General features: G+C 43.5%; 1 protein-coding gene across 1 annotated transcript in view; it reads right to left on the bottom strand.

The window, feature by feature from the left end:
• LOC121290732 (cilia- and flagella-associated protein 44) overlaps window positions 1-26,228 on the bottom strand; it is a 375,801-nt gene that overhangs the window by 78,416 nt on the left and 271,157 nt on the right. Inside the window, exons 17-19 of the mRNA XM_041211577.1 lie at window positions 24,213-24,361; window positions 16,422-16,701; window positions 7,143-7,198 (exon numbers count right to left, since the gene is read on the bottom strand). Of these exons, the coding sequence (XP_041067511.1) occupies window positions 7,143-7,198; window positions 16,422-16,701; window positions 24,213-24,361 (485 nt within the window). The remainder of the gene's footprint in view (window positions 1-7,142; window positions 7,199-16,421; window positions 16,702-24,212; window positions 24,362-26,228) is intronic.

Raw genomic sequence — 26,228 nt, 5'->3', positions numbered from 1 at the left:
CACAGAAGGAGACCATTCAGCCTGTTGTACCAGCCAGCTCATTGGAACAGTTGCCCAATCTATTCCCGTACACCAAGTTTTTCCCTATAATTCTACAAATTAGACCCATTCACGTACATGTCCAACAGCCTTTTGATAGTTGCTATGGCATCTGATTCTGCCAGCTGTTGTGGTAGCATGATCTAAATCATAACAATCCTAAGTTATCTGGAGGAGGTGCAGAGGAGATTCACCAGGATGTTGCCTGGGATGAAACATTTAAGTTATGAAGAGAGGTTGGATAGACTTGGGTTGTTTTCGTTGGAGCAGAGAAGACTGAGCAGTGTACAAGATTATGAGGGGTATAGACAGGGTGGATAGGGAGCAGCTGTTCCTCTTAGTTGAAGGGTCAGTCACGACGGGACATAAGTTCAAGGTGAGGGACAGGAGGTTTAGGGGGGATGTGAGGAAAAACTTTTTTACCCAGAGGGTGGTGATGGTCTGGAATGCGCTGCCTGGGAGGGTGGTGGAGGCGGGTTGCCTCACATCCTTTAAAAAGTACCTGGGTGAGCACTTGGCACGTCATAACATTCAAAGCTGTGGGCCAAGTGCTGGTAAATGGGATAAGGTAGGTAGGTCAGGTGTTTCTCACGTGCAGACTTGATGGGCCGAAGGGCCTCTTCTGCACTGTGTGATTCTGTAAGTGAAAAAGATTCACATTTCACCTTGAGTTCTTTTCTATTAAATCCTCTCTTAATTTTGAATGCCTCTAATGGGTATCCCCATAACCTTCACTGCTCTAGGGAGATCAGCCCAGTTTCCACATCCAACAGTAAAGTCCCTCTTCCCTGGTAACCTCCACTGTACCTTCATCAAGGCCTTAACACCCTTTCTAAAATGTGGTGCCCCAGAATTGTACACAATACTCAATTGATGCATGAGTGCTTTTGTACTCAGTGTCCCTATTTGCAAAGCCAAGTATCTCATTCACTTGATTAACATCTTATCAACTTTTTCTGCCACTTCCAAAGATTTATGAATATGCCAGCCCAGGTACTTCTGCTGTTTAACTTCACTTCAAAATAGTACCATTTAGATCATACTACCTTTCCCTGTTGTTTTTTACGAAATGCAACACTTCACTCTTATCTACGTCAAACTGCATCTGCCATGTGTCCATTTCACCAGTCGGTGTCTATGTCCTCCAGAATTCTACTAGTATCCTTCTCACTGCTAAGTTTTGTATCATCCACAAACTTAAAAATTCTACTCAATGTACCCAAGCCCAGGTCATTTATATATAACTAAGAAAGCAATCTTCCTAAATACCAACAAATGGGGAATCCCACTACATACTTCTAACCGTTCAGAAAAACATCTATTCACCACAACACTCTTCTTCTTATCTGTTAGCCAATTACGTACTCAAGTTACTGCCATCTCTTTAATATCACGTTCTTCTATTCTCTGAGCAAGTCTGTAATGTGGCACTTTATCAAATACCTTTGAAAGTCCACTGCATTACCTTCATCAATCCTCTCTGTTACCTCATCAGACAACTCAGTCAGGTTAGTTAGACATGATTCAGATAGAGAGGGGAAATAGGACTGACTGGTTGCTCACAGAGAGCTGGCATGGACTCGATGGGCCGAATGACCTCCTTCAGTGCTGTTATGACTCTATGACTGTGACTCCATTACAAATACATACTGGCTGACCTGATTAACTTTCACCCATTATGTTTCTCTAAGCGAGAATTAATTTTGTCTTTGACAATGTCTCTAGTAGTTTTCCCACCACTGAAATTAAGCTGATTTCACCTACAGTTACTCTCCTCTTTTTTGAACAAGGGTGTAATATTGGCAATGGTCCAGTCCTCTGGCATCACTCACATATCCAAGGATTATAAAGCTGTCATGAGTGCTTCTTCTATCTCCACCCTATCTTTCTCCAGCAACCTAAGATGCATCATACCTGAACTGGGTGACTTGTTAACTTTGAATGATGCCAACCTATTTCACACTTCCTTTCCTTGCTTTTATCCTACCCAATACATCTACTTCCCCTCTTTGATGACACTCAATAATGCCCTCTGCTTTGACAAGAAGATTTTGTTTATGGTCTTTAATCGCCCATGCCATTCCTTTTCACTTTTTATATGTTTATAAATGATTTTTGGGTTCCCTTTTACGTTACTTTCTAATCATTTCTCATTCTCTTTGTTCTTCATTTATTGTTTTTCAACTTCTCCCTGCACACCACTCTGTACTCCGCTTGGCTTTTGACTACATTCTACACTTGACATTTGTCCTAAATCACTTTTTTCTGTATCATTTTAACCTCTATTTTCTTTGTCACCCAAGGGGCTCTAGCTTAGAATGCCCCACCTTTCCTCCTTATAGGAATATGCTTGGAAACTATCTTCAGCTTGAAAGTCTGCCATTGCTCACTTAATGTTTTCATGGCCAATCTTAGATTCCAGTCCCCCTGTGTTAGATCCCTTCTCAAATCATTGAAATTGGATCTCTTTTGATTGGGTGTCTTCACTCTTTGATTTTTCTGCCTCTTATCATAAATACTTGAAACATAATTAAATTATGATCACTACTACCTGAATCACCTCCCATTCAAACATATTCCACCTGCCCTACTCCATTACCTAGAACAAGCTCTAGCACTGTTTACATCCTCTTTGAGTTAGAACAATACTGATTTAGAAAATTCTCCAGTACACATTTTATGCATGTGTTGTGTCTATGCCAATGTCCATATTATTTGATAAAGCAGCTGAAAAAGCTAATAGTGCTGTCTGGTACATGGTTAGAGTAATAGATTCCAGGGCCCAAAGTATGTCCTCAACTCCCTTAGTGCTGCAATATACATCCTGCACTGTGGTCAACCCACTCCTGTGGATTTATATTTTGCAGTCTGTCTCATTACATGATATGGGAGGATTTGTTTCCATACACATTATTCAGAAGCCAGTTAAGGACATAACTTTAGATACATAGTGCATTCTGTGTCCATACATTAGTGCTGTGTCTATCTGTATATTGGTATGTCTGAGCATGTAAATTGGTATGCCTGTGTATGTATTGGTTTATCAGGGTGTGTATTTTTACCTACCTCAATCAATCTCAGTTGAGGAGAAGAGTCTGAAATTTGTTGGCGCATAGGACTTAGGAGCAGGAGCAGGCCATTCAGTCCTTCAAGCCTGCTATGCCTTCAGTAAGATCATGGCTGATCTGGTTGTGGTCTCAACTCTGCTTTCCTTTCTGCCCATGCCCCATAATCCTTGACTCCTTTATCTATCAAACATCTACCTAACTCAGCCTTGAATAAATTCAATGACCTAGCCTCCACTGATTTCTGTGAAAGAGCATTCCACAGACTATCGACCCTCAGAGTAGAAAAAAATCTCCACATTTCAATCTTAAAAGGAGACGTCTTATTCTTAAATTGTGTCCCCTAGCTCTAGTCTCTCCCAAATGGGGAAACATGTTCTCAGCATCCACACAGTCCCCTCAGGATCTTATATGTTTCAATAAATTCAGCTCTCAATCTTCTAAACCCGAAAGGGCATACGTCCAAACTGTTCAATCATTCTTTATATAAGATAGCTAAGAAACAGCAAAGGGCAGCAAACATTGATAGGAGTTGTTTATAGGCCACCAAACAGTAGTGGTAATGTAGGGCAAGAGTATAAATCAGGAAATTAGAGGTGCATGTACAAGGGTAATACATGAGGCACTTCAATCCACATAGATTGGGTAAACCAAATTAGCACTAATGCCGTGCAGGACGAATTCCTGAAATATATACAAGATGGTGGTCTAGAACAGTTTGTTGAGAAACCTACTAGGGAGCAGGCTATTTTAAATATTGTATTGTACAATGAGAAAGGGCTTATTAATAATTTTATTGTTAAGGAGCCTTTAGGGAAGAGTGACCATAATCTGATAGATTTAGTTTGAAAGTGACGTAGTTAATCCGAAACTGGGGTCTTAAACCTAAACAAAGGAAACTATGAAGGTATGAGGCCAAGTTGGCCGTGATAGGTATGACATTAAAAGGTATGATGGTAGAAGGACAATGGCTAATTAATACGTGGTTTACAACAAATATACATTCCCATGAGGCAAAAAGCCCAACAGGAAAAGTGATCCAACCGTGGCTATCAAGAGAAGTAAAAGATTAGATTAAAGGAAGAAGCTTATTAAGGTGTCAAAAATGTAGTAAGCCTGAGGATTGGGAGCTTTTTAGAATTCAGCAAAGGAGGACCAAGAAACTGTTAAAGAAAGAGAAAATAGGATACAAGAGTAAACTAGTGAGAAGCACCATAAACACCATAAAGTGAAAGCTTCTATAGGTATGTAAAGAGGAAAAGATTAGCAAAGGCCAATGTGGGTCCATTACAAGCAGAGACAGGAGAATTTATAATGGGGAATAAGGAAATGGCAGAGAAACTAAAGAAATACTTTGCGTCTGTCTTCACGGAGGAAAATACAAAAAACCTCCCAAAGTACTAGAGAACTAGGGGACTAGTGGGAATGAGGCACTGAAAGAAATTAGTATTAGTAAAAAAGTAGTACTGGAGGAATTAATGGGACTGAAAGTTGATAAATTGCTCTGGACCTGATGATCTACATCCCAGAGTGTTGAAAGGTGTGGCTATAGAGATAATGGGTGCATTGGTGGTCACCTTCCAAAATTCTATAGATTCTGAAATGGTTCCTGCAGATTAGAAAGTAGAAAATGTAACCCCACTGTTTAAGAAAGGAGGGAGAGAGAAAATGAAGAACTACAGACCTGTTAACCTGACATTAATAGTAGGGAAAATACCAGAATCTATTCTAAATGATCACTTAGAAAATAATGGTAGGATTGGGCAGAGCCAACATGGATTTATGAAATAGAAATCATGCTTGACAAATTGTTATTTTTTTAGGTTGTAACTAGCAGAATGGATATGGGAACCAGTGAATGTGGTGTATTTGGATTTGCAGTAGACTTTCAATAAGGTTCCACACAGGTTAGTAAGCAAAATTAGAACACATGAGATTGGGGGCAATATACTGGCATGGACTGAGAACTAGTTAAAGGTCAGTAGGAATAGACAAGTCATTCTCAGGTTAGCAGGCTGTGTCTAATCGGTGTCCTGCAAGGATCAGTGCTTGGGCCCCAGCTATTCACAATCGATATCAATGATCTGGATGTGGGAACCATATGTAGTATTTCCAAGTTTGCTGATGACACAAAATTAGGTGGGAATGGGAGTCCTGAGGAGGATGCAAAGAGGTTTCAAGGGGATTTAGACAGGCTAAGTGAATGGGCAGGAACATGGCAGATTGAATATAATGTGAAAAAATGTGAACTTATCCACTTTGGTCAGAAAAACAGAAATGCAGAGTAGTTTTTAAAATGGTGAGAGACAGATAAGCATTGATGCTCAAAGGGACCTGCGTGTCCTTGTTCACCGAAAGCTAGTATGCAGGTGTGGCAAGCGAGTAGGAAAACAAATGGTATGTTGGCCTCCATCATAAGGGGATTTGAGTACAGGAGTAAATATGTCTGGCTGCAATTGCATAGAGGCTTTGTGAGATCTGACCTAGAGTGTTGCGTACAGTTTTGGAGTGCAACAAAGGCTCACCAGACTAATCCCTGGGATTGACCTATGAGGAGAGATTGAGGAGGCTGGGTCTGTATTCTCTAGAGTTTAGGAGAATGAGAGGTGACCTCATTGGAACAGATAAAATTCTTACAAGGCTCAGTAAGGAAGATTCAGGAAAGATGTTTCTCCTGGCTGGGGGATCTAGAATCAGGGTCACAGTTTCATTTAGGACTGAAATGAGGAGGAATTTCTTCACTTAGGGGGTGGTAAATCTTTGGAATTCTCTACCTGAGAGGGCTGTGGAGGTTCAGTCATTGAGTATGTTCAAGAAGTAAATTGATGGATTTCTAGATAGTAAAGACATTAAGGGATATGGGGATAATACGGGAAAATGACATTGAGGTAAAAGATCAGCTGTGATCCAATTTTTTTTATTCGTTCATGGGATATGGGCATTGCTGGCTAGGCAAGCATTTGTTGCCCATCCCTAATTGCCCTTGAGAAGGTGATGGTGTGCTGCTTTTATGAACCACTGCAGCCCATGCATTGTAGGAACACCCACAGTGCTATTCAGACTTTGACCCAGCAACAGTGAAGGAACAGTGATATAGTTCCAAGTCAGGATGGGTGTGACTTGGAGGGGAACATGCAGGTGGTACAGTTCCCATGCATCTGCTGCCCTTGCCCTTCTAGGTGGTAGAGGTCATGGGTTTTGAAGGTGCTGTCGAAGGAGCCTTGGTGAGTTGCTGCAGTGCACCTCGTCAATGGTATGCATCTACAACTGAATGGTGGAGCAGGCTCGAGGGGCCGAATGGCTGACTCCAGCTCCTATTTCCTATGTTCCTATATTCCTATAAGCCCTTCATTCCAGGATATTAAAACACCTGAAGGGGCTTCACTCAAGTGTTATCAAACTAAATATGGCATGGAGCTACATAAAGAGATACTACAACAGATGACTAAAAGCTAGGTGAAAGAATTAGGTTTCAAGGATCAATTTAAAAGAGCAAAGAAAGGCAGAAAGGTTGCAGGGTTGTAGAGTTTAGGAGAATGAGAGGTGATCTCATTGGAACAGATAAAATTCTTACAAGGCTCAATAAGAAAGATTCAGGAAAGAAATTAGGGCCTCGGCAGCTAAAAGTACAGCTGTCAAATGGTGTAGTGATGAGAAATAGCAATGCACACGAGGCCAAAACTGGATAAGCACAGAAATCTCACAGGGTTGTGGGGCTGGAAGAGATTATAGAGATGGGGAGGGGTGCAGCCATGGAGGGATCTGAAAACAAGGATAAGAGTTTCAATTTTTCCAGGCAAAAAAGCTGATAATTAGGCCACATAAATACATTTATTGATCTCCTCAGATCTGGATAGACCTGACACAAAAACTAGCCTTATGCTGCCATGAAATTCTGGGGGACCTGATGGAGAGATTTAATATTTTGCACCAACAAGTTCAAATTGAAGTACTCTTCTTTATTCATCTCTGTACATCTTCACATCTACATCAGAAGGGCTACGATTTTATTTTTATATTTTCTAAATGTCAACATACCTGTAAGCATTTGGGTCATCAATATCATCTGCTATTTTGTCTGTTGCAAGATCCTTCTGTTGGGGAAAAAATAAGCATATCAGAGCATTTTCCTAACTGTTGGATAGTATTTAGCTTAACAAGATTTCACAAATTATGTTGTATGTGTGAATGTCTGTGTGTGCTTGGTGCGTGTGCACATGGGTATGAAATGTGTTGAGTGCGCACGTGTGATTGGTTTGATAATGTGCTGTGAGCATGCACAGTGTATAAGTGTGTACATTTAGTAACAGGCTAAGAAGTGATAACAAATCAACAGATCCTTGCTTGCAGCTGGGTAACTATTACGTACCAAATACCAAAAGGTTTTGATAAGGTTCTGTGGCAAAGATTATTAACAAAAATGAGAACAGAGTTGGAAGTCACCTTTCAGCTTGAGTTGGAAATTAGTTGGGAGATGGGAGATAGAGAGTGGGGATATAAGCAAACATAAAGATAAAAGCAAAAAACTGCGGATGCTGGAAATCCAAAACAAAAATAAAAATACCTGGAAAAACTCAGCAGGTCTGGCAGCATCTGTGGAGAGGAACAAAGTTAACATTTTGAGTCCGTATGACACTTCAACAGAACTAAGTAAAAATAGAAAAGAGGTGAAATATAAGCTGGTTTAAAGCGGGGGGGGGGGGGGGGGGGGGGGATGGGACAAGTAGAGCTGGATAGAGGGCCAGTGATAGGTGGAGATAGCCAAAAGATGTCATAGACAAAAGGACAAAGAGGTGTTGAAGGTGGTGATATTATCTAAGGAATGTGCTAATTAAGGGTAGAAAGCAGAACAAGCAAGGTACAGGTAGCTATAGTGGGGCTGGGATGGGGGGAAGGGTTCGAGATAGGCTAAAAGGTAGAGATAAAACAATGGATGGAAATACATTTAAAAATAATGGAAATAGGTGGGAAAAGAAAAATCTATATAAATTATTGGAAAAAAAGGGGGGATCGGAAAGGGGGTGGGGATAGAGGAGAGAGTTCATGATCTAAAGTTGTTGAACTCAATATTCAGTCTGGAAGGCTGTAAAGTGCCTAGTCGGAAGATGAGGTGCTGTTCCTCCAGTTTGCGTTGAGCTTCACTGGAACAATGCAGCAGGCCAAGGATGGACATGTGGGCAAGAGAGCAGGGTGGAGTGTTGAAATGGCAAGTGACAGGGAGGCCTGGGTCATGCTTGCGGACAGACCGAAGGTGCTCTGCAAAGCAATCACCCAGTCTGCGTTTGGTCTCCCCAATGTAGAGGAAACCACATTGGGAGCAGCGAATGCAGTAGACTAAATTGAGGGAAGTGCAAGTGAAATGCTGCTTCACTTGAAAGGAGTGTTTGGGCCCTTGGACGGTGAGGAGAGGGGAAGTAAAAGGGCAGGTGTTGCACCTTCTGCGGTTGCATGGGAAGGTGCCATGGGAGGGGGTTGGACAAGGGTGTCCCGGAGGGAACGATCCCTGCGGAATGCCACCGGGGGGTTGAAGGGAAGATGTGTTTGATGGTGGCATCATGCTGGATTTGGCGGAAATGGCGGGGGATAATCCTTTGAATGTGGAGGCTGGTGGGGTAATAAATGAGGACAAGGGGGACCCTATCATGGTTATGGGAGGGAGAGTAAGGTGTGAGGGCAGATGCGCGGGAGGTGGGCCGGACATGGTTAAGGGCCCTGTCAACCACCGTGGGTGGAAAACTTCGGTTAAGGAAGAAGGAAGACATGTCAGTGGAACTGTTTTTGAAAGAGGCATCATCAGAACAGATGCGATGGAGGCAAAGGAACTGAAAAGGTGTGGCTATGGGTACCCGCTGGGCCCCAGATATGCCTGTCTCTTTATGGAGTACGTGGAACATTCCTTGTTCCAGTCCTATTCCGGCCCCCTCCCACAACTCTTTCTCCAGAACATTGATGACTGCTTTGGTGCTGCTTCATGCTCTCGTCTGGACTTGGAAAAATCTATTAATTTTGCTTCCAATTTCCACCCCTCCATCATTTTCACATGGTCCATCTCTGACACTTCCCTTCCCTTCCTTGATCTCTCTGTCTCAATTTCTGGTGATAGACTGTCCACCAATATTCATTACAAGCCTACCGACTCCCACAGCTACCTTGACTGCAGCTCCTCACACCCTGCTTCCTGTAAGGACTCCATCCCATTCTCTCAGTTCCTTCGCCTCCATCACATCTATTCTGATGATGCCTCTTTCAAAAACAGTTCCTCTGACATGTCTTCCTTCTTCCTTAAACGAGATTTTCCACCCACGGTGGTTGACAGGGCACTCAACCGTGTCCGGCCCATCTCCCGCGCATCTGCCCTCACACCCTCCTCTCCCTCCCAGAAACATGATAGGGTCCCCCTTGTCCTCACTTATCATCCCACCAGCCTCCGCATTCAAAGGATCATCCTCTGCCATTTCCGCCAACTCCAGCATGATGCCACCACCAAACACATCTTCTCTTCACCCTCTCTGGCGGCATTCCACAGGGATCATTCCCTCCGGGACACCCTGGTCCACTCCTCCATCACCCCCTACACCTCAACTCCCTCCCACGGCACCTTTCCATGCAACCGCAGAAGGTGCAACACCTGCCCCTTTACTTCCTCCCTCCTCACCGTCCAAGGGCCCAAACACTCCTTTCAAGTGAAGCAGCATTTCACTTGCACTTCCCTCAATTTAGTCTACTGCATTCGTTGCTCCCAATGCGGTTTCCTCTACATTGGGGAGACCAAACGCAGACTAGGTGACTGCTTTGCAGAACACCTTCGGTCTGTCTGCAAGCATTACCCAGACCTCCCTGTCGCTTGCCATTTCAACACTCCACCCTGCTCTCATGCCCACATGTCCGTCCTTGGCCTGCTGCATTGTTCCAGTGAAACTCAATGCAAACTGGAGGAACAGCACCTCATCTTCCGACCAGGCACTTTACAGCCTTCCGGACTGAATATTGAGTTCAACAATTTTAGATCATGAACTCTCTCCTCCATCCCCACCCCCTTTCCGATCCCCCCCTTTTTTTCCCAATAATTTATATAGATTTTTCTTTTCCCACCTATTTCCATTATTTTTAAATGTATTTCCATCCATTGTTTTATCTCTACCTTTTAGCCTATTTCGATCCCTTCCCTTCACCCCACCCCCACTAGGTCTATCTGTACCTTGCTTGTCCTGCTTTCTACCCTTAATTAGCACACTCCTTAGATAATATCACCACCTTCAACACCTCTTTGTCCTTTTGTCTATGACATCTTTTGGCTATCTCCACCTATCACTGGCCCTCTATCCAGCTCTACTTGTCCTACCCCCTTAAACCAGCTTAAACCTCTTTTCTATTTTTCCTTAGTTTTGTTGAAGAGTCTGGTCTTGAAATTTTAACTGTGTTCCTCTCGCAGATGCTGCCAGACCTGCTGAGTTTTTCCAGGTATTTTTATTTTTATAAGCAAACAAACTCTGACTGATTGGATGTGACAAGTGATATTCCCCAGGGGCCTGTACTACAGTGTTAGCTTTTCACCAGGTATATCAATTCCTTTGATGAAAGAATAGTGAGTTATATGTTTGAGCTTGCAGATGACACTAAATTATGAGAAAGGGGCAGGTTCTGTTTAAAGGGAACAGGAAGTTATAAAAGGACTGATTAAGTGATTAGGAAAAACTGTGAAAGATAGGGGCTAGATTGCTCTACGCCAGCAGCACAAAATGGACTTGCAGTAATTTGGCTGCCAATTTTCCACTACACCTGATCTTTCTCACACAGAAGTTCACAGTATTAAAGTTTAAGCTCTTTTTGGAGTCTCATTTCCTAGTGTCACTATCAACTTTACTTGGTTTGTAATTAAAAATCTTGGCAAAATTTTCCAAGTTTGCTTTCCACTGCTGCCATAGGCAAATTTACTCCCTATAGAGTTCAATGTGGTGAAGTTTAGATCCACAAAAGATAAATCAGAAAAAATTCTTATGAGCAAATCAGAAATATTTCTCAACAGCGAGGGACTAGGAACTATGGAACTTGAGGAGCAAAAGGTTTTGAGTGTCCATGTACACAGATCACTTAAAGATGATGCATAGATACAAAAAACAATCAAAAAGGATCAAGAAATGTTAGCCTTTTTCACCAGTCTAGATTATGTGCTCAAACTCCAGATACCACAACATTGTGCCTAACAGCCTACAGTGCTACCAACTGAGGATCTATTGAAAATGTGAGCAACTGGGGCAAACTGTTATATAGACATGGGCATGTTGGGTCCAATGGTCTACCCCTTGTGATTGAGAACACTTTGAATGGATGCTAAACATCAGGAGATTTTGCAGTTTCAACAATGACAACTTTCCTTTATATACATGTTTTAATGTTGTAAAATTTCCCAAGGCACAGCACTGGAACATTATCAAATGAAAATTGACACTGAGTCAGATAAGGAGACATTAGGGCAGATGACCAAAAGCTTGGTCAAAAAGTAGATTTTAAGGGGTGTCTTAAAGGAGGAAAGAAATGAAGAGAGGCAGAGAGGTTTCAGGAGGGAATTGCAGAGCTTACAGCCTAGGCAGCTGATGGTACGGCCAAAAATGTTTGAGTGATTAAAATTGGGGATGCATAAGAGGCCATATTTGGAAGAGCACAGAGATCTCTGAGGATTGTAGGGGTGGAAAAGATTATTCAGTTAGGGAGGGGTCAGGTCACGAAGGGATCTGAAAGAAGGATGAGAATTTCAAAATTGAGGTGATGCTTAATTGGAGCTGAAGTACATCAGCAAGCAGAGGGGTGATCAGTATGAGAGTGGGAATATGGGCAACGATGTTCTGGATTAGTTCAAGTCTACGTGGGGTGGAAGATAGGATGCCAAACAGGATACAACTAGAATAGTCAAGTCTAGAGGAAGCAAAGTATGGGGAGTAAGCAGGAGAGTGCAGTTAGACTGGGTGGGATAGTAAAGGGTGTGAGGAGTGAGAGGGAGAGTGAGATTAGACTGGCTGGCATATTAAAACATATGAGGAGTGAGCAGATTTTTAAAATCTGGAATTAAAAGTCTAATGATGACCAATGAACCATTGTCGATTGTTGTAAAAACCTATCTGGTTCACTAATATCCTTTAGGGAAGGAAATCTGTCATCCTTGCCTGGTCTGGCCAACATGTGACTCCAGACCTACAGCAATGTGATTGACTCTTAAATGCCCTCTGAAATGGCCTAGCAAGCCACTCAGTTGTTACAAACAGCTACAAAGTCACAAAAAAGGAATAAAACTGCATGGAAACACCCAACATCGACCTAGGCACCAGAAACGACAATGGCAGTCTCAGCCCTGTTGACCCTGCAAAGTCTGCCTTACCAACATCTGGCAGCTAGTCTCAAAATTGGGAGAGCGATCTCACAGACTAGTCAAGCAACAGCCTCACATAGTCATCCTCACAGAATCATACCTTACAGATAATGTCCCAGACACCACCATCACCATCCCTGGGTATGTCCTGTCCCACCAGCAGTACAGACCCAGCAGTCATGCCGGCACAGCGGCATACAGTCAGGAGGGAGTTGCCCTGGGAGTCCTCAACATCGACTCCGGACCCCATGAAGTCTCATGGCATCAGGTCAAACATGGGCAAGGAAACCCCCTGCTGATTACCACATACCGCCCTCCCACATCTGATAAATCAGTGCTGCTCCATGTTGAATATCACTTGGAGGAAGCACTGAGGGTGGCAAGGGCTCAGAATGTACTCTGGGTGGGGACTTCAATGTCCATCATCAAGAGTGGCTGGGTAGCACCACTACTGAATGAGCTGGCCGAGTCCTAAATACATAGCTGCTAGACTGGGTCAGCGGCAGGTGGTGAGGGAACCAATAAGAAGGAAAAACATATTTGACCTCATCCTCACCAACCTGCCTGCCACAGATGCATCTGTCCATGACAGTGTCGGTAGGAGTGACCACCGCATAGTCCTTGTGGAGACAAAGTCCCACCTTCGCATCGAGGATACCCTCCGTCATGTTGTGTGGCACTACCACCGTGCTAAATGGGATAGATTTTGAACAGGTCTAGCAACTCAAGACTGGGCATCCATGAGGCGCTGTGGGCTATCAGCAGCAGCAGGATAGTACTCGACACAATCTGTAACCTCATGACCCAGTATATCCCGCTCTCTATCATTATGATCAAGCCAGGGGATCAACCCTGGTTCAATGAAGACTGCAGGAGGGCATGCCAAGCGCAACACAGGGCATACCTAAAAATGAGGTGTCAACCTGGTGAAGCTATAACACAAGATGAATTGCATGCCAAACAGCATAAGCAGCTAGTGGTAGGTGGGGCTAAGCGATTCCACAACCAACGGATCGGATCTAAGCTCCGCAGCTCTGCTACATCCAGTCGTGAATGGTGGTGGACAATTAAACAACTCACTGGAGGAGGATGTTCCACAAATATCCCATCCTCAATGATGGAGGAGCCCAGCACATCAGTGCAAAAGATGAAGCATTTGCTACAATCTTCAGCCAGAAGTGCTGAGTCGATGATCCATCTCGGCCTCCCCTGGAGGTCCCCAGCATCACAGATGCCAGTCTCCAGCCAATTCGATTCACTCCATGTGACATCAAGAAACAGCTGAAGGCACTGGATACTGCAAAGGCTATGGGCTCTGACAACATTCTGGTAATAGTACTGACGAATTGTGCTGCAGAACTTGCTGCACCCCTAGTCAAGCTGTTCCAGTACAGCTACAACACTGGCATCTACTAGGCTATCTGGAAAATTGCCCAGATATATCCTGTACACAAGAAGCAGGACAAATCGAACCCTGCCAATTACCGCCCCATCAATCTACTCTCGATCCGCAGTAAAATAATGGAAGGGGTCATCAACAGTGCTATCAAGTGGCACTTGCTTAGCAATAATCTGCTCACTGATGCCCAGTTTGGGTTCCACTAGGGCCACTTAGCTCCTGACCCCATTACAGCCTTGATTCAAACATGGACAAAAGAGCTGAACTCCCGAGGTGAGGTGAGAGTGACTGCCTTTGACATTAAAGCACTATTTGACCAAGTGTGGCATCAAGGAGACCTAGCAAAATTCGAGTCAATGGGAATTAGGGGGAAAACTCTCCACTGGTTGGAATCATACCAAGCACAAAGGAAGATGGTTATGGTTGTTGGAGGTCAGTCATCTCAGTCCCAGGACATCAGTGCAGGAGTTCCTCAGGGTAGTGTCCTCAGCCCAGCCATCTTCAGCTGCTTTGCCAATAAGCTTCCTTCCATCATAAAGTAGGGGTGTTCACTGATGATTGCACAATGTTCAGCCCTATTCGCAACTCCTCAGATACTGAAGCAGTCTATATCCAAAGGCAGCAAGACCTGGACAATATCCAGGCTTGGGCTGACAAGTGGCAAGTAACATTCGCGCCACACAAGTGCCGGACAATGGCCATCTCCAATAAGAGAGAATCCATCGTCCCTTGATGTCCAATGGCATTGCCGGCACTGAAACCCCTACTATCAACATCCTGGGGTTAACATTGACCAGAAGCTGAACTGGAAGAGCCATCTAACTATTGTGGCTACAAGAGCAGGTCAGAGGCTAGGAACCATGCGACGAGTAACTCACCTTCTGACTCCCCAAAGCCTGTCCACTATATACAAGGCACAACTCAGGAGTGTGATGGAATACTGTCCACTTGCCTGGATGAGTGCAGCTCCCACAACACTCAAGAAGCTTGACACCATCCAGGATAAAGCAGCCCGCTTGATTGGCACCACATCCACAAACATTCACTCCCTCCACCGCCGACACACAGTAGCAGCTGTGTGCACCATCTGCAAGATGCACTGCAGGAATTCACCAAGGCTCCTTTGACAGCACCTTCAAAACCCATAACCACAATAATCTAGAAGGACAAGGGCAGCAGATAGATGGGAACACCACCACCTGGAAGTTCTCCTCCAAGTCACTCGCCATCCTGGCTTGGAATTATATCGCCGTTCCTTCACCGTGGCTGGATCAAAATCCTGGAACTCGCTTCCTAACAGTACTGGTGTACCTAGGCCACATGAACTGCAGCAGTTCAAGAAGGCAGCTCACCACCACCTTCTCAAGGGCAACTGCGATGGGCAATAAGCGAAGCCCACATCCCACGAATGAATAAATAAAAAAGAGAGTAGGTTTCTGCAACAATGTATTTTTTTGTGCTCTTTTTGTCAGTACCTACAAGGGCCCAAACTAGTTCTCGCTGTTAGTCATGAATCCTGAGACCAGGAGATGCAGCACCAATTCTAGGCAGAGTGTGTTAAGGGTAGTGTACAGCCAGGGAGACTTGTCCTTCAAAACGTTCAATGTGCCAACTTTCACCCAGTTCTGTAATGTGTTCCACTGAACATCACACGGTGCCCTGTGAACTCTAATCCAGCTGGTATAATCAATTGTCCTATCATTCATAGCATTCAACCTTTCACCTTTACAATTATACACCCTTCTTAAAACTACATCACCTCCATGGTTGCTAAGGGATGCACCCTAAATTAGGAAGAAATAGAGGTGTTATATTAGTTGGATGAAATAGGGGTGTTATTTTAGTTGGATGAAATACGTCCTGAGTCACTATTCCACCAACCTTTCCTCTCATTCTAAATTTCAGTGGAGACAGAGGTTGTATACACATGAGCTGACACTTAAAGTATTGTGACTAAAGCCCTTTGTGCTGGTCATGTTTGAGTGGAAGCAGAGACTGTTGGCAGGGATAAGCATGCACATCTGCTGCAAGGTGAATGATAGGACAACAAGATAGATTGGACGCTCGTGTGCCCTTGATGAGGTCTTTTTGGTCATCTTATCTTAATGTTGTGCTTCTTTAAAGAGCTATGTAGTTGGTAGTGCAGTGATTGTAAATCCACCAGCTCTGCTGTAGTTTACCTGTAATGCCCATGACCTTGTGGTCAACAGTTGCTTCTGCGGGAGTAGGGTAGCTATGAGGACAAGCTTGTTTTGGCCCTAATGGCATTATCCTGTTCCTAAAGAGAAGGAAACACAGAATCTGAGAGATGCACCAAGTCTGCTCCCGCTGAGATGGGGAGGCAGTACTGAGAATCTAAGCCAAAGTGAATCTGTGACTGCAGCAAAGCAAGGCATCAAGCCATTCAAAGACTGCTCCTTTTCTGTGAGAATGAACTAACAACCTACTTGTTCAGGTGGAAAATGATTTAATAAAGTACCCAGTTAGTCGGCGAGATTCTTATGAGCGTATTTACAATCTAGTGCATATTTACAATCCATTATGGGATGCTTACCCTGGGAGATGGCACCCGGGCTTGTCTTCCTCTCATTAATTCTACAATGTCCTCCTGAGGAAGTATACTGAAAGCAAAGATGTTGCCATCAGCCCCGCATGTCACCAAAAACTGACTGTCGTAACTGATGCAGATTCGTTTGATGTGTCCATAATCATTGTCATGAATACTGAGGCTCCAGAATATTTGCATGGATTTTAAATCAAAATCATTGAACAAGAGAGGATAGATACGCACAGCTCCATTTTCCATCCCACAAAATAGAAGGTTTCCTTCTGAACTGCAAAACAAGAAGAGCAGGTGAGTTTCTTTGGACTATTTGCATGTTCTCTTTTTCTCGCAGGAGTACTCACAGAAAGACTAGATTACAAGGTCACAAAATGAGGCTTACTCAGTCTTTCGGTTGTACACTGACTAATATTTCTCACAAGTCCAAAACTTGAGGGAGAATCTGCTTTGTGTCTCCCATGCTAATGCTGAGATACCACGTGTTTCCATATCCCTATGGCTACAAAGGCTGATTTTCTTTGTCAGCTTAAGCCGAGTTTCAAACCACTGAGTAAGCATGGATAAGGGCACAATGCTTCAGCACCAGCACAATTGAACTTAATTACCACATCATAAAAACAAAGGCACCAGTTACACTCTAAGTTAGAAGTACAGGTATGTATTTCATTTTAAAGAAATAAGCCAGGGGGTCATATTGACTCTTTAATGTTGTGGAATGCCATTTGTACTGCACAGGCAGGTATGCCTGTCCATTGTGCATCATAAAGGCTGCAAGTTTTACTCATGGCAAAAAAAGTGGAAGCAAAATCAACTAGACACTAGCAACATTGGCTTTAGGAGATACTATTTAATCTAGCTTCTAAAAGTCAGATTGATTCAAGTATAGGCTGACAATTCAAGGATTTTACATCTCAAATTAGGTGAAACATATATTTGATTGCAAATCTAAAGTGCTGCGATTTGCAAAACAATTTGACCTACTTACAATCGAACCACAGAGTTTAGGATTTGTCAGTAATACTGAAACAATGGCCAGGAATTTCCTTGGGCTTCTTTCAATCAGCCACTGTACGTCATAAGAACATAAGAAATAGGAGTAGGACCAGGCCAGACCATCACCTCTAGCCAAGATAATGGCTGAGTTTCTACGTCAACTCCACTTTCTCATCCTATCCCCATATCCCTTGATTTCTGTCGTGCCCAAGGATCTATCAATGATAGGCTTGAAAAGCACAGAGTGAAGAAATTTCTCCTGATGTCAGTCCTAACAGCTGACACCTTACCCTGAGACAGTGACTCCTTGTTCTAGATTCTCCAGCCATGGGAAACAGACTCTCAGCATCTAACCTGGAAAGCCCTCTCATTCTTACAAACACAGCAAAAGATAAGAACCCCAGTTGCACATCTATTTGGGGGTTCCACAGATCTTCTGTCGAAGGCCTGGTGATCAATCAAAACTCATCCCAAGAAAATGAGTTACTGGTGATTTGCACTGATGCAACACCGTATTACATCATCACGACCTTTTATTCATTTAACGGTGAATCAATGAGCAATACCTGCTGCTGTAGGCAAACATTCTTCCAAGTCATTTTCTCCTATCTCGTTCAGATCTCCTCAGGCTACATTTCACCCAAGGCTGAGAGAATTACCTGTGTATGTTATTGTTGAGAGGACAATGAGTATGGTGGAAGACACATTAAGTGGTCTGGTCACAATACACACACTGGCCTTTGTTCTCTTTAAAAAAGGCGTGTAACTTGCAGCACCTCAGGAAGCAGTGAACCACAGATGAGCAGCTCCATGGAGCCCAGATAGTGGGGAAGCAGTGTTTTAAGCAAATTCGTCATTGCATCTTCAGATTTATGCTTGGTGCCATTAGCTATAAAATCCAAGATCCTATTTGTTTTCCTTCTTTGCTGTTCAGCGCTGAGCATTAAATCCAATTCATTACCAGTCACTTACCTCCATCTTCACAACACATGGCCCATCTTGACTTCACCCCATTGCTACCAAACCTTCATACTTTAGTCACCTCTAGGCTTAATTTCTCTGATGCACTCCCTACCTGTTGCTCTCACAAAATCCAGACTCCAACTTGTTCAAACCTCCCTCCCCCATTGCTCCCCAAATCCTCAACACTTTGAGTTTGTTGGCCTAGATTTTGGGGTGATAGAGATGGTGAATCTGCCATCATTATTTCATGGAAACTGGCAGCAACATCTGTAGTCCATGTTTGTGGAGAATAGCATGGAAATCTAGAAGTTGCTGTCAGTGATTCTGCACTTCACCAGAGGTGCCCCAGATTTCAACCAATGGAAAATCAATTGAATTGAATAGAGTTTCCACTCTTAGGGCAGGATTTTTTAGATAGCAATGTTAATTGGCAACTTCCACCCAGCACTCGGGAGAAAGTCCCTCCTTAGAGGGTTGCCTGCCAATCTGGTTGGCCAGCAGCTCAGTCAACACAGCAGCATCAGTAGCACAGTGGCCAGGGCTGGGATTACAATCATCCCTGGATTCTAAATTCTGGAGTCCAGGACCAGGTAAGTGTGGGTGGTCTCACAGCAGGGAGGGGAAGTGAGGCCCAAGGGGGTTTGGGAAAGGAGAAGTGGGTGTCTTGATGGAGAGAGTATTGAGGCAGACCTTGTAGGGTGGTGCCCAAAGTTGAAAGGAGACCATTGATGGCCCAAGCCCTGAACAGGATGAATTTGAGCTTCAGCCCTGCTTCTGAACTCCTCCTGCCTGCCTGAAAATTGAGACCAGGTGGGAAATGGCCCTTAACTGGTCATTAATTGCCACTTAAGGGCCTCAATTGGGACAAGGGTGAGTGGGTTGGCCTAGGCCTTGCCCAACATTGCAGATAGGTTGGGATGAACGGGAGGGCAGTGGGAAAGACATCTGGGGAACTTTACAGACCCCCCTCTCCCAACAACCTGCAAACTCGCTGGTGGGGAAAAGTAAAATTCATCCCTTATTCTCACTGTAAAAACCCTTAAAAAGGTTACACCTTGTTGAACGAAGGGTGACTGGATTTTTAATGGCATACTAACTTCATCATTACTGTTAAATAACCTCATTGGTCATGAGTAGCTAATTTTATATTTGGAAATGCCAAATTTCACTTTAATGATGAAAAAAAGTCCACATAATTTATTAAAAATATTTTAAGTTCCAGGCCGTAAGCTTTATCCTTATCGATTAATCTCTCTGTAGCCTCACCCAACTACCCCGCAATCTGTACTAGTCCTGCATCCTCCTGTGCCCTGCAGTCCTGTGCCTCTGACCTCATTTGTTTCTCCCCCTTTTTTGAATTTATTAAAGCTTTGGGCACCACCCTACAAGGTCTGCCTCAATACTCTCTCCATCAAGACACCCACTTCTCCTTTCCCAAACCCCCTTGGGCCTCACTTCCCCTCCCTGCTGTGAGACCACCCACACTTACCTGGTCCTGGACTCCAGAATTTAGAATCCAGGGATGATTGAATTTATTAATGAGAATTCAGCAATCTATTTTCTGGAATGCCCTCACAAAACACCTCCCTATCCCCACTTCCCTCTCTGCCTTAAATTGCCTTCTGAAGAGCCAGATTTTAGCTCAAGATATATTGCTCACCCAAGTCTCATCTCTTAACACTGTGCCAAAGGTTCAGAGCCTTTTCCTTCGTCTATACAGAACTTCACAATGTCCTTCAATGTTTTACAAATACAAGTTCTTGTTGATATTAAGTGACCTATCCACAAATACTCCCCAGATCCGTCTCCATGTCATGAACATAATTCTTTAGTTTGTGTTGCTACTGCTTTCTCCCATTCCTTAGTCTCAACATGTTCTATTTACACACATTCAATGATATTACCATTTATCAGTTTCCTAAGCAATCCAAATTCATGGAGACAAATATGATTACAGTACAGATGGAAGCTATTCATAGATTATTCTGTGTCAGTTCTTTACTGAAGCAATCCTAAAACTAGAAGAAAAACAAAAACTGAAAATGCTGGAAAAACTCAGCAGGTCTGACAGCATCTGTGGAGAGAGAAAATCAAAGTTAATGTTTTGAGTCCATATGACCCTTCTTCAGAGCTGAAGAGAAGTGGAAATGTGATGAAATTTATACTGTTTAAAAGAGTTGGGGCAGGTGGAGCTGGATATAAGTCCAGCAACAGGTGGGGACAGATTGCTAAAGATGTCATGAACTGAAGGACAAAGAGATTGTTAATGGTAGTGGTTAGTGCTAAAAAAGATGCTAATAGTGGCATAAAGGTAAGAAAACAGAATGTGATAATGGCAGAACAAGGGGGCATTGTGTGAAAGAACAACATGGAACAAGTGACAAATGGCCCTGTAGGGGATAGGGTCGGGGGAAGGGTGCAGTGGTGGGGAAAAACAAGGATAAAAAAGGGGGTAAAACTACAGATAAATGAATAAAAATAAAAATTAAACAAACATAAAAAATAAAAATTAATGTAAAAGCAAGGGGATAAAAAAAGGGGATGAGGATGGAGGAGAGAGTTCATGGTCTTAGGTTGTTGAACTCAATATTCAGTCCAGAAGGCTGTAAGGTGCCTAATTGGAAGATGAGGTGCTGTTCCTCCAGTTTGTGTTGAGCTTCACTGGAACATTGCAGCAGGCCAAGGACGGACATGTGGGCAAGAGAGCAGGATGGGGTGTTGAAATGGCATGCAACAGGGAGGTCTGGGTCATGCTTGCGGACAAACCGGAGGAGTTCCGCAAAGCGGTCACCCTGTCTGTGTTTGGTCTCCCTGATGTAAAGGAGTTCACATTGGGAGCAGCGGATGCATCAGACCAAATTGAAGGAGGTGCAAGTGAAGCACTGCTTCACTTGAAAGGAGTGTTTGGGCCCTTGGACAGTGAGTAGGGAGGAGGCAAAGGGGCATGTGTTCCACATTCTGCGATTGCATGGGAAGGTACCGTGGGAAGGGGATGAGGTGTTGGGGGTGATGGAGGAGTGGACCAGAGGAAGCGTTCCCTATGGAATGCTGACAGCGGGGATGAGGGGAAGATGTGTTTGGTGGTGGCATCATGCTGGAGTTGGCAGAAATGGCAGAGGATAATCCTTTGAATGCGGAGGCTGGTGGGGTGAAAAGTGAGGACAAGGGGGACCCTATTATGGTTCTGGGAGGGAGGGGAAGGTGTGAAGGCACAGGCGTGGGAATGGGTCAGACACGGCTGAGGGCATAATTGGAAGCATTCCTTGGAACATTCCTGTTTCCAGTCCTACTCAAGCTTCCTCCCACAACTCTTTTCTCGTGACATTGATGATTGTTTCAGTGCCACTTCATGCTCTCATCTGGACCTGGAAAAATTTATTAATTTTGCTTCCAAATTCCATCCCTCCATCACCTTCACATGGTCCATCTTCAACACTTCCCTCCCCTTCCTTGACCTCTCTGTCTCCATTTCTGGTGATAGACTGTCCACCAATATTCATTACAAGCCCAATGACTCCGACAGCTACCTCGACTACAGCTCCTCAGACCCCACTTCCTGTAAGGACTCCATCCCATTCTCTCAGTTCCTTCGTCTCCGTCACATCTGTTCCAGTGATGCCACTTTCCAAAACAGCACTTCTGACATGTCTTCCTTCTTCCGTCACTGAGGATTCCACCCCCACCCTCCCCAACCCTGTGGTTGACAGGGTCCTCAACCATGTCTGACCCATCTCTCGCACCTCTGCCCTCACATCTTCCCCTCCCTCCCAGAACCATGATAGGGTCCCCTTTGTCCTCACTTTTCACCCCACCAGCCTCCGCATTTAAATGATCATCCTCCACCATTTCCAACAACTCCAGCATGATGCCACCACCAAACACATCTTCCCCTCACCCCCATGTCAGCATTCTGTAGAGAATGTTCCCTCCAGAACACCCTGGTCCGCTCCTCCATCACCCCAAACACCTCATCCTCTTCCCACGACACCCAATGTTATCTTTGTTCTGCTATAATCACATTCTGCTTTCTTACCTTTATGCCACTATCAGCAGCCTTTTTAGCACTAACCACTACCATTAACAATCCCTTTGTCCTTTAGTTCATGGCATCTTTGTCAATACCTCCTTTATCCCCATCTATCGCTGGCCTTCTATCCAGCTACATCTGCCCCACCCGCCCTCCCCTTAAATAGTATAAATTTCATCACATTTCCACTTCTCTTCAGCTCTGAAGAAGGGTCATATGGACTTGAAACGTTAACTTTGTTTTTCTCTCTCCACAGATGCTGTCAGACCTGCTGAGTTTTTCCAGCATTTTCAGTTTTTGTTTCAGATTTCTAGCATCCACAGTATCTTGCTTTATTCGTAAAACTAATCTGTTCCATTCCATGTCCCTGTATCAATCCAAACTAATCCCACTGATGCACTCTCTCTTCATAACCCTGTATCAATTCCAACCTAATCCCATTCCTCATAGCCCTGTATCAATCCAAACTAATCCCACTGATGCACTCTCTCTTCATAACCCTGTATCAATTCCAACCTAATCCCATTCCTCATAGCCCTGTATCAATCCAAAACTAATCCCACTGCCCCACTCTCTCCCCATTTCCCTGTATAAATCCAAACTAATCCCATTTCCTATAGCCCTGTATCAATCCTAAACTAATCCCACAGCCCCAGTCTCTCATAATAGCTCTGAATCAATCCAAAATGAATCCTACTGTCCCACTAACACCCTATTGTCCTGTTGCTGCTTTAAATAGTTATTAATGCTTCCCTTGAAAGATGCAGCAGTATTTGCCCCAACCACTCTTTTTGGTAGACATTCCATATTTTAGCAATATTTCAAAAATCTCCTCAAGTCTCTCCAATCACTCATCTGTGACAATTAAATTGATGATCTCTCATTGCTTACTCCCCAGCCAGACTTTCCCAATTCACTGTATCAAATCTGTCATTAATCTCCATTTCGTTAGTCTTCTCTGCACATGTCAAAATGATCCTAATATCTCATTTCCTTCCTCATAACAATGGTTTTCAATCACAGCATCATCCTGTATACTCTTTATGGCTTTAATGTCCTTTCCATAATGAGATTCCTAATACTTAATGCAGTGCTGTAACTGTAACCTATTATAAATTTATCGTTCATATTTATCCTTATACTTTATGACACTATGCTAGGACCCAAAATGCTAATGGTCTTTATCGAAATAGAATTTATCTATCTATATCTATCAGGGCATTCCTCCACACCCTTCTATTGAGTATGTGTTCCATTACTGGTTTCGACTCCAAAAATGCCTCGTCACCCTTCTACAGATTAAATGGCAGCTTCTATCAAACTGCCCATGCTGCTAACCTCAGAGATCTCTGCACTCCTCCAATTCTGGCCTCTTGTCAATCCCTGATTTTCATCACTCCTCCAGTGACAGCAGTGCTTTCATCTACCTAGGCTCTAAGCTCTGGAATTTCCTCCCTAAGCCTCTCGGCCTCCTACTCCTCTACCCTCCTTTAAGATGTTCCTAAAATCTACCTTTTGGCCAAGCTTTTATTTACCTGTCCTAATATAATCTTCTGTGACTCAGTGTTAAATTTTGTTTGATAACTCCCCTGTGGAATATTTTACTATGTCAAAGGTGCTGAATAAATATTGGTGTTGATGCAGAATATAAAAGTCGACATGCAATGGTGAACCTATATAATATCTTAGTAAGACCACTGTTGAAATACAATGTACAGTTTTGGGCTACACACTATAAGATATTGAGGCACCAATATATTTAAGGGCCAAATTACTTTTCAACTCAAAAATTGGCCTACTTGAAAACCATTTGTCTGATTGGGTTTTCACTTGCATCTTCAATGGCTAAAAAAGCAAATGGTTCCTTCATATTTATGGAGCCATCCTTGTTAACATTCTCTTCTTCTGTGAACTTACAATGGTAGAGATATCCACAATCGTAACCAGTCTGAAAAAAAAACACATCAGAGAAAGTCAATAAAAGTTAAGTGTGAATAGTCCAAAAGCTTTCAAATCCATTTACTGTTTTTCCTCCCAGAATAGCAGCCCCACGCCAATGCCGACATTTGCTCCTTTGCAGTTGCATCCAATGGAGGAACAGTACCTCCATTGGAAAATCAGCAATCTTGCAGTCAAACCAAGAGTGCAAAGAAGCAGAATGTCATTCCCAGCAAATTCAGCTGTCTCCCCTAGAAATGATAAAGAGGCCAAGATACCCTACCCTCTTCCAGTCCGAGTTCAAAAGTATTTCCCGTTTGCAAGGACCACCTCAACATGCTCCACATTGAGAAACAGGATGACAATGCAACCAGCCAATACCAGAACCGTTGACTGAAAGCACTCAGATCAAGCACCACAGTAACGCGAAGTTCATTCAGAACTAGGTCCTGATGACAGACCCAGCACAGCACAACTACCTGCCATTCAAAACTGCCCAGGCCAAAACACGGTATGTGGAGAAGGTCATTCAGACAGAAGGGCATAAAGTAGGAAACTCAGTGAAAACTACTGACAGCTACCCAGGTCTTGCACACGGAGCTCCTTAAACATTGCAAAGTAACACCTGGGAGAACAATGCATGAAAAAGCTGGGGGTCCTCAAGCACAAAGGTGATGAGGAGGGAATAAGTCCCCCAGGTATATCTGGTACAAAGGGATCAGGGGATATCCAGGACATTAGGACCATCACAATGACAATGCAGAACATTGGCATCCCTGAAGGGCAAGAGGCCAATCCATTCATCCTGCAGCTGGATAGCAGGATAGAGCTGATTATACAGCATGTCTGCAGAATACTCAAACCTATTCCGACAAATTGATGATCCTCATTGGCTTTTGTATTATGCCTTCAACCCCCAAACCAAAACGGATGATAATACATTTTGCCAAACTCAGAGGCCCTACCTCTTGTAGTCACACTCATTGTGATAAAACTCTCCCAATATCCTTCTAGAAATGTTTGGGACATCAGCAATCATACTAATACACAAAAAGACCCTCTGTTCATCCCATATACCCATAGTCTTACCATCGACTAAGATCCTGGTCATCAAGATAAGTCAGGTTTCCCTTGAACATCAACAATGACCAAATAGCAATATTAGATGTCTATTTAATGTAGTGCATGCCTCTCCTATCACTAACACCCTGCTCCCATACTCACTTAAGGTACGGAGATGGCATTTAGCCAGATGGAGGGTGAATCATGATGGATGAATGCCCTTTGGTATCGAGGAACGATAGCTGCACATGGAGACCAGGGCCTCTCACTCAAACTTACCCCAGAACAGTCTGATTGTGGTTAAGAAACACCCATAACAACAACACCATCATCCTCAGAAGAGGTCTACGTCTTCCTGAAAATCCCTCCGGTTTTATCGTTCAGCTCCTATTTATGGTCCAATGGGGAATTCCAAGATACAATTCACCTGAAGTAAATTCCAAATTTGGCATGAGAAAGGCATCACTGAGGTAGATCATCAACTTGAGCCTTTCCAAAACATGGCAAATTCAATCTCACTCAATATGAGGTATTATTCTGACTCTAAATAAAATACTTTTGCCATATTCCAATTCTTCTAATGTAAGGCATAACCTAAAACTGGGCATCCAATCAACATATCCCTGCACCATGCCTCCTCAGCAAAAGACAAGACAGAAAGCTTGAAAGAGACCTTTGATTGGAACCTACAGTGCCAGATAACTTTTAAGAACTTGGATGCTGCAGTAGGCCATTGCTTTATCCACTATTACCTGCTCTGGATACAGAATCAAGAGTCCTGACTGCCTTTATGTGGTTTTATGCATATGTACTGA

This window comes from Carcharodon carcharias, chromosome 18, assembly GCF_017639515.1.
Source record: "Carcharodon carcharias isolate sCarCar2 chromosome 18, sCarCar2.pri, whole genome shotgun sequence".
Classification (NCBI taxonomy): domain Eukaryota; kingdom Metazoa; phylum Chordata; class Chondrichthyes; order Lamniformes; family Lamnidae; genus Carcharodon; species Carcharodon carcharias.
Note: the sequence above shows the minus strand (reverse complement) of the source record. Positions and strands in the feature narration are given on the sequence as shown.